General features: G+C 54.0%; 2 protein-coding genes across 2 annotated transcripts; one reads left to right on the top strand and one right to left on the bottom strand.

Annotated features, from left to right (window-relative positions):
• Nucleotides 1–3,712: 3,712 nt before the first annotated feature.
• Nucleotides 3,713–5,057, top strand: BDZ83DRAFT_18253 (uncharacterized protein). The gene has a single exon (XM_060501531.1). The coding sequence runs from the start codon at nucleotides 4,028–4,030 to the stop codon at nucleotides 4,820–4,822; it is 795 nt and encodes a 264-aa protein (XP_060361290.1). The 5' UTR covers nucleotides 3,713–4,027; the 3' UTR covers nucleotides 4,823–5,057.
• A 3,023-nt stretch (nucleotides 5,058–8,080) lies between these two features.
• On the bottom strand, nucleotides 8,081–9,199 carry BDZ83DRAFT_755422 (haloacid dehalogenase-like hydrolase; the record flags this gene model as incomplete). Its single annotated transcript, XM_060514608.1, has 3 exons — nucleotides 8,081–8,574; nucleotides 8,844–8,953; nucleotides 9,093–9,199. The coding sequence occupies 3 exons, from the start codon at nucleotides 9,197–9,199 to the stop codon at nucleotides 8,081–8,083; spliced, it is 711 nt and encodes a 236-aa protein (XP_060361289.1).
• Between the last annotated feature and the right edge of the window lie 78 nt (nucleotides 9,200–9,277).

Raw genomic sequence — 9,277 nt, 5'->3', positions numbered from 1 at the left:
CGCGCTAACGCAGCTCAACGACGCCAAAATCGCGTCGGTTTTTATTTTTTTCTTCCTTCTTGGGCTTACCGGGGACTGAAGGCTTTTGCAGCACGTCGCTCGCTGTGATCAACTGACAGGGTGGTGGGGTGCCTCGCTGTCCCACGCTTTCCCGATTCTGCTCAGCGACTCCCAAAACGCAACGCTGCGATGCAAGTCTTGGGCAGCCACTGCAGCTGCCGCATCGCCAACCTCGAAAAGAGGAACGTCTGGCAGTCACTTTGGGTTGACTTGCCTGCGAAGATCACCACCACCTCCGCTGCCGTAAGTCTACCAGTACCAAAGGGGCAACTTCATCATCACCAGGCGTCACCATCTTCATCCTTACAGGACACCAACCAGTCCAGACATGTGGCCGAAGACGCCCAGGGCAGACGCCGGTTCCCTTACTCCAGGTACCAGCCGCTGCTCCCGCAGGCTAGTACAATGGCCCCCCACCCGTTTTCCGCTCGTCTTACTCGGCAACGCGTTGGTTCGCCAGGTCGCCGAACCTTGACAAGTTGACAATGGGCAAGCCGCAAGCCTATTCCTCTTTTGGCCGAGATCTCGAAGAGGAGAGACAACTCACTCTCAACGCTGTTGACTTATAACTGGTAGTCACTGGTCTACCGCTGCTGCAAAACAAAGGAGACGCGATGCACTGATGTGGCCCTCTGGCCAAAGCAACTGTCACCGGCAGGCACACATAGTTTTGCACGTCGAATCTGTGCGTGGTATCCATACACAGCTTACAATATGCGGAGCATGGATACACAATCATCACTTGCTCGACTTTCGCACTGTCTGCCACAACCCGCCGTTTCTCTCGAGAGCTGGACGACTGCGAGCCTGTAACTGGATTTGTGGGTGGGCCCGTCAGAACTCCGAAAGACAGGGCAAGGACGCTCCGCGGTCTGTAGAACTGGCATCCATGCACCCATGCTGTATCCGTACGGGTCAAGGAGACATCGGCCCATCAATCAACATGGAGGGAATTCGTCGTGCGGTGTACCGCATTTTCGGCGTTAACCCAACATGGCCTTGTTGCCTCCTGCGAGGTACGGAGCATGTACGGAGTACTGCTCGCGGATTGTGGTCGGATCCTGTCGTACAAATACTTACTTATCGCACTGTATCTGACTTGTCTTGACCTGCAGCGGAACACTTTTCTTCTTCCCCGCGAACTAGGTGTACCGCCGGATGCACACATTGGACGCTCTTCTATATCTGCTCTCTGTCGTTAGAACCACAACGACCGATTGACCCATGTCCTTGCGCTGGTCAGAGAGCGAAACGGGCTGAAGAATTAGCCAATGGATGTAGACTCGCAGCTTCAGCTCCTCCTTCGCATGAAGTTTACCTACAGAATGCTTGGGCTGCTGGCTTGATCAAGAAATTACTCTCGGCCGTACGAGACGAAGGGGAGCAGCGTCAGGTGTGGTTCCATCACAGCGCAGTTACAGCAGAGGACGAATTTACAGCTGGGAACGGCACAAGAACTTTCAACTACACAGTCACATAACGAACCAAGCCTTTGGGAACGTGAATGGCGCCTCTTGTGCCCAGTTGAAGCAATCGCCAAGGGGGTCCCTCGCCGTCGATCCTAAGCCAGCAGTAGCCCGGACAAGGCCGTGAGATCGAAGGGCCAGCCAGCGAGGCCGGGGGAGCGGGCAACGGCTTTCATTCCATATTCAGATGTAGCGTATTTACGCTACGGGAAGTTTTCCCTCGAAGATTTCCGCGACTTTGGTCTGAAGCTAGCCGGGTTTCATTTCTCATCGAAAAGTCATGGTCCCTTGACAATTGGTGGTTCGATTGGGTTCTCTAACCAGACGCTGGGAACACATCCACGTTCTGGGCGGCGACCCTTTCTCTAGATTGGATTGCTCGACAGCAACGGATGGGTCATCATTCGAGCCGACACCGCCGCAGGACCGCCGCAGGGGTGCAAGCGACGAAGGCACGCGAGCTGCTATTCCTGGAACTGGCCTCGCAACATGGGAATGAGAAGTGTGCGAACGTCTGCGATGCTCACGGAATTTGTGTGCTGGGAACACACAACTGTGTACAACGATGTCAAGTCCACTCACCAAGCTTCGTGGTCACTCGAAAGCGATATGAACTTGATTCAGGAGTTGCTTTCGGAAACCTCCGTTACTATGAACTTGGACATCGAGGCATTCCAATACCGAGCATGGATATTTAGTCTGACCGAGATACTACGATTTCCCTCACTGACAGCCCAGACGGCGCAATCTGAAGTCACATCGCGTTTTCCAAGCATCTATCCAAGAAGCGGCTGATCCCAGGCATCCCAGACCAAGTACCAGAGCGCAGACGTGCGGTTGGCCGCTTTCCACTGGGTGACACTGCTAAGTCAAACGAGGCGCGCAAACCTAGGCCCGCCACAAGCCTCGTTCGTGGGATTTTCTTAAGATGTGCATGTTATAGGACCCCCCTTGCCTAGAAACAATCGTCCTGGGGATCAGTTATGCAGTACGCGCACATCACAACGCCGTATCTTCTCACATCGTCATGTCAGAAAACGAGGCCACGGCCACCAGCTAGACTGAAAATGTCGCCGTCATTGCGCAGACTGTCAAGTGTGATCGGGCTTCAGCTCACCTTTTGCCCACTTCAGCCTACGCTGCCCAACTATCTTGGCTCACTGTCCCCGGACATGTTCGCCGTGGTATTGTGTATGGCGATCAGCTAGAAATCTTGGATGGCAGATTGGGCGCTCATCTCTTGCTCGATCCAGTTTGACACTGCCCGGGAGAGAAGTTCCCCGGAGAGGCGCGGCGCCTCTTTCTGTCGATCTCTGGAACTCGTCAGTGGCAATCACCAAGTCATCGTCGCCTTCACTCTTCAACCTGTCTTCTCACAGGGATACTCTGTAAGATGCCTACATTACTAAAGTTTGGGACCGAGGCAGTCATGACAAGTCAATGGAAGGTAGTTGGATATGATTCAGCTGGTCCGCACCCCCCGTTAAATCATGCACAGATTCGATGCGGGCGAATTGGACTCATTCGGGCCGCCAACCGTGCCAAGCCAGCAGACAGCAATGACCAGAAGTCACAAATCTCGCCTTGTCACGCTTGACAACTTGGACGTTCCAGGCTACACTCTCATCGAGAACTTCTTCCGTGATCTCGGTCTCACTGGGCCTAGATCGTGCACACAGCGAAGTGCGGAAAACGGGATGCATTGCGACACAGGGCCAGAACAAATACGCGGCAGCACATCTAGCCAGACTGTGGTGTGGGGGCGTCTCCGGACCATCGCTCATCCGTGGGCGTTGTAACCTCACCACTGAAGCCGCTTCGCGATTCTTTAAGGTGGACCCCCTACGGAGTACTACCTGGCCCCAAGACATCGTTGGCCGTCTTTGATGTCTAGCCAATGCTGCACCTGATTCCCGTTGGAGGGCGGAGGCTGGTATTCACGAGATGCGATTGGCGGCAGTGGCCGACAGAAGCAAGGCAACGCAGGTGCAGCACTTGGAGGCGGAATTTCATGTCCTCAACAAAGCCTTTTCAGCAGGGTCAATTCGATCATACGCCCTCAGTATCAAGCGATGCATGGCCCTGCGAAAGGCTGGGAGCCCAGAACAATCTGTCCAGATGTCAACCTTTAGTGTAAAAGGTAAGGTCAAGCTACAACGTTGCGCGAATTCATCAGACACGCCGCTTTTCAGCGGTCTTCGGGGCAAGGCGGGACATGAGGACAACGGCGCCGAACCGTGTCTGGCGTTTCCTGGAGAGCGGAACGCTTGTGAAGCTAGCAATGCGGAAAGAAGACGTTGTCTCACTTTGTCCCAGATACTTGGCACCTTTGTCCGTACTGATTGGGCAGCCTACGACTGTCAGTCTTAGTCTTTGCCACAACACGCTTATCACGCATCACGTCGGCGTTTGACGAGTAACTTTAGCCTCTACTGCGAAGCGGTGCTCTCCTGACGTTGCGCTACGGCTAGAGCGATCTGAGATTGAACACTTGCTCGCTGATGCGGAAAGACTTGCTGACACCAATGTCTTCACGTCAAATTGCCAGGCAAAAATGGGCGGGATCAGTATCACCGGCCGGAGGAGCTCAAACAGACGACGACAGGCCGAGGGGCGGAGAAGCGAGGACATTGTATAACGGTGCTGGATCGATCATCTCACCGTCTTTTCACCGACGTCTTTTGCACAAATCTGCTTTTTTTTTTTTTGGCATAAGCTCTGTGCAGTATACGTATCCGTCATCCTCTTTCTTTCTCCCCTGTTCGAACTTGGTGATGGTTTGCCGAAGTAGGTACTTCTCCCGGCGGCTCTCAAACGCCATACTGGATCAGGCTGCGCCTCGAGATGTCGATGTAATCTGCTCGTCAGACATCTACCCGTTGTTCCACTCTGACGATTCGACGAACCCTCCCCCGGAGATGATATTCGGCAAGGAAGACATACGGAGCACCATGTGGACTGGATGGGTTCCGAGTGTAACCACTTCTATTTTAGTGTCTCCTTGCAAGGAGGAAGAACCCGACGCTGTGGATGAAGTTCAAAGTATTCGCGGAGAGCGACCAACTGCGGAGCACGATCAATCGGCTCGCCATAGCTCAAGCTTCCGTAGGAAAGTTGGACAACAGATGCCCACCATACGGTACCGAGCCGGCATGGAAAGTTACCTTCTGGAACGTGGGAAACGAGGAAGGACGCAGTTGCCTAGTCTAGTATCGAAGACGCCGGCGGTTCGAAGGCGTGACGCCAGCAAACACCATGCAACATCCGCGCAGCACACAGAAATGCCAAGCGACTGAAATGGCGTGCAGGAAGACTTCCACAACGACTAGAGGAGTCATGGCCGTGCATGGCTCCAACATGCACATGGGAGATGAAGCTGTTGTTTTCCTCTTCCCTTTCACGATATGCACGAGAAAGGGGTTCGGTATCCCTCAAAACCTTGACTCCGGACAGCGGACACCGGAAGAGAGACATGACTACAAACGGCCTCTTGCGGTAACATCGCCGCAGAAACCCCCCAAGAATCGATTTTTTTTTTTTTTTGGTGGCTACGAGTACTCGAGTTTATTAAAGCGCAATGACGATATACGAGGCAGAGAGTGGCTTGGTTAATCAACAGATGGATAGTGGCATCCATGATCCAGATCCCGATCAACTTTTTTTCTCTGCTCCAAAGTCCAAGGTGGAAACAGCGGCAAGCGGGAGATTGGGATCAAAATCGGGCCCTGGCGGCCACGTGCGGTGCCGACAGTGACGACTGACGAGATGGATGAGGTGCCGGCCCTGCCCCTGCATTGTGGAGGGGGCCAAGGACAAGGAGTCTGCGAGGGCTCGCTTTTGTTCTTTCACAAGTTCACAACCAGGCATGGGATGATGGGAGCACGGGGAGAGCATGCCGGGTTTTTTCCTCCTTCGTTATGCGCACAAGCCGCAGGCCCATGCTTCTCATTAAACTCGACCAAGGGTCCTCGTCACGGCCGTAGTAAAAGGGACCCGTGGAGGACGCGTGCGACGCAGACAACACTTGCATTCGACTGGGCTGGTGCGTGCTCTAGTTTCCACACATTTTACGGACAGTGCCCCATCTCTGCGACGACACAATTTCCCTCTCGCTCGCTAAACTGAGCACAGCCTCACGACATGGCCAGCTCGAGTCAGGCCTTGTTCAGTCCGCTACCGAATACCGAGCCGGTGCAAACAATACGGATACTGCCGGACGACGTCTATCGTGTTGGAAGCTTTGGAACCTTTCTTTGAAGCTCTGGGGACTGGCGGATACCGGATGCTAAACGCGCAAAAACAGAGGCCGTCACCGGGAAGCAAACACCAGAAGCCCCCCCTTTTTGCTTTGGCAGCCGCGCGGTTTTGCCTGCCGGCCCGATGACCTGCATCCCGTGGGTCGGCGTTCGCTCACCAACTTACACTACTTGAATGCTCCAACGCCATTGAGAGCTGTCCCCGTCAAAAGACTTGTTACCCAGGGAGGCATGAGATGTATTCCGTATTTCAATCTCCTCATGAATTGTCTCGTGGTGACAGCTATACTCAAAATGAGATTGCGGTCATCCCTTCCGTTGTTCTGCTAGCGCGCCGCCTCAACGAGATGGAGATGTAGCTCAACCGAGCCGGCCCTCTGTGTACCTGCAGCATCGACGACAGTTCAAAAGTTAACATCATACTAAGCCTGGAGGCTGTCCACATCAGCCCTCCACCTGATGGTTTCGAGATTGACATTTTCGCGCGCGAAGCCTATGTTGGCTTAGCCTTTCCTGTTCCTGCATCCGCCCATACGAAAAGCTGGCGTCCGTTGTGGTACATGTCGGAATGACATCGTCGGACGCCTGCTTTTGGATGGCTGCGTTGTAAGCAAACAAACCCCGCCCTGGGTTCCTGTACCGGCGTGAATAGGCACGCTCGTCGTCTCTGCCTTTCCTAGACACTGATCGTACAGCTGTCTCGGCATCATCCTCCCGATTCTCTCTACAGCTGATCGTACCTGCAGCCACCGATAATCTTGCTTGTCCATGAGCAAACAAGGCATCACCACCTACAACTGTGCTATGTCAGGAAAAGGGAGGAATCCTTCCGCTGTTGTGCTTCCCCTCTTTCACCAAGTATTACGTCCCGAGGAGTATTGATAGTCGACCCTGTTCCACTCAGCGGGCTACACATGTTCACTGTCTGGAGCGACACACCCACAGTTCAAGCACGAAGATCTCTGAAGTTGCCTGCAAGATGCCGAATTCTATTTCGCCTCGCAGGCTTGTCTATAGTTGGTGCCCTAAGGAAGCAAAGCGCGCACGCACACAGCCTTCAAGCAGCCAGGTCTGTCAGCATGAAGCTCCGAAGCTGACAGGTGATATTTGTGCTTTCGGGACCTTGCAGCTCCGAATTACGAAGGTGGTCACAGACCGGTGTAGTTTGCCCGTGTATTAGACCGCAGCGGGTTTGTTCGTTATAGAAAGTTACGCCACATCCACGGTCTCGGGACCGCTCCGCTCAGCTCTGCAAAGACAGAGATAGGTCAACTAGAGACCAGTGTACCGGATGTGGTCGGCAAGCTCGCTCTCTCAGACTATCTCGTATACGGGCTCTTTTCGTGAAACGACCGCGGGCTTTTGCGGGTTGCTTTTTGCCTGTCCAGATGCGGTACATCGACCGGGCTGAGACCTCTTAACGTTGCTTTTTTTTTCTCTCCTGCTACTATAGTCTAAGGTCGCGAGATCGCTGTAATCACCCGTGATTGGGGAGAAGGACCCCCAAGGAACATAGGACAATGACGGGACGAGACGAGGACGTGTCTCGATGTGTGCTTGACCTTTCTTGTACCTTGAGCTGGATCACCACCGACGCAAGCTGCTTTGCGGAAGCCCCTCCAATACTCCCGCGTTTGTAGGCGAAACCAAAAAGAAGCGGCGGCTTGGCGAGTTGTAGGTAGTCATGGGCTCACCTGACTCGGCCGAAGGATGGTATTCTTGGATCCTGGGGTTGCACATGTCGAGTACACAACATACGGCGGGACTTTGTCTCCAAGGCTAAAGACATTGTCTTGGGCCCTTTGGAGTACCTCAATTCGGTTCGGCACACGCCCCTCTTCAGTGAAGATAGACGGATGATGATGTTTGTTTTGTTGTGGCACTAAGCTGCTTCCCCGGATCAAAATAAACATCACGGAACTCACGCGACACAACTTATTAGGGATCTTCAAGCTTGAGGAAATGGGGACTCCGTTTCGAGAACTATTTCTCATCTGAACCCAACAAGTGCTCCCTCGATGAGACGACGGCGGGGAAAGAAGATTACTTTGTGATTGCCCTTTCTCGCGCACTGGCCGGTTGAAAGGCTTTGCCGTCCATCATCTGTCCCCTTTACTCCCTTGTATGGGGCTCCAAGGACTTATTTGGCTCCAAGGGCCAAGGGAACGGTAAAAAGCGTACGATGTTGTCATACCAAAGTCTATACAGGCCAAGTCTATTTCTTGCTCTATCGATTCATTAGCAGAGCCTCCATTCCTCACGCCAGAGTAGTCAATCAGTCGTAGACAACTAACTACACTAAGGCTTCGAAACGAGGGCGTCGGTAAACTCCAGCGTGACGACACCGTCGCGACTCTCCACGACCTTTACAGAATCGAGGTCTCTGACGATCCAATCGGGTTCCGCGCCCACGACCTGCTCAACGGTGTGGCTCGTAACGAGGCCTAGCACTTTGCACCCAGCCTCCTTACCGGCCCTGATGCCGGCGGGGCTGTCCTCGAGGACGAGCACCTGCTTGGACGCGTCTTCTAGACCGAGCTTCGCGCGGCCGATGCGGTAACAGGTCGGGTCCGGCTTGCCGTTCTCGACGGACTCGGCGGTGACGAGGTGTTGAGGCTGCGGCAGCTTGAGCGCGTTGAGCCACCCGCCCACAAGGGGTTCCGTCCCCGAGGTGACGATGGCCCAGGGAGCCTGCTTCGCGATGAGGGCGTCGAGGAGTGCCCTTGCCCCAGGGATCTCGACGGCGTCTCCTCCGTAGAGTTTCGGGAGGCGGCCCTCCATCTCACGCGTGTCTGTTCATCTCGTGTCAGCCTTTTCTTCGCGAACCCCTGAGTTCATCACCATCTCCATCCCCCCCTTGCGTCATGTAGGTGAACATGCATGACAAAAGTTGGGGAAACCTGACAGACGGCGCGCCGGTGAGTCGTGTTTAGGTAGGTGAAGCAAGGCAAGGGGGGAACTTGAATCAGGAACAGGAACCAGAAACGCGAGATCAGACAAAACAGAGATCTGAGATTTTTTTGGTGTGGGTGTGTTCGTGTAGGTTAGGCACGGTACTCACACTCCCAATTTGCTTTTTCAGGGGCCAGAATCTTCAAGATGTCGATGCTACGACGGCCGTGCGAGGTCTCGAGGATGACTTCGGGCGCGACTCCTATTTCGTTGCCGACTCTGCAAGGGAGAGAAAGAAGGCCGGTGTTAGTGGGGTTTTCGAGAGATGAGATGAGAGAGAGAGAGAGTAACCCCTCATGCAAGGGACGAATGTTGATGATGATGCTGATGAACCGGTGGAGTTCGTTGGTTTCCTTACGTGTGCCAGTGCTTCACGACGGCTTCTGTTGAGTCGATGATGGTTCCGTCCATGTCGAAGAGGAAGCCATCAAAGGTGATGCGTTGTGGAGGGGCCGTGTACGACATGGTTGAGTCTGGTAGACAGGGTCAGCGGTTATCCCTCAGAAGTGAGTTATGAGTGTATACCTGAAGGGATAAATGATT

This window comes from Colletotrichum acutatum (assembly GCF_030867785.1).
Source record: "Colletotrichum acutatum strain CBS 112980 chromosome Unknown BDZ83scaffold_100, whole genome shotgun sequence".
Classification (NCBI taxonomy): domain Eukaryota; kingdom Fungi; phylum Ascomycota; class Sordariomycetes; order Glomerellales; family Glomerellaceae; genus Colletotrichum; species Colletotrichum acutatum.
The sequence above is the reverse complement of the archived record's forward strand: the minus strand, read 5'-3'. Positions and strand labels throughout refer to the sequence as shown.

What these genes read in the sequence shown, in the direction of transcription:
- BDZ83DRAFT_18253 (XM_060501531.1), top strand. Translation starts at nt 4,028, where the DNA reads ATGCGGAAAGACTTGCTGACACCAATGTCTTCACGTCAAATTGCCAGG.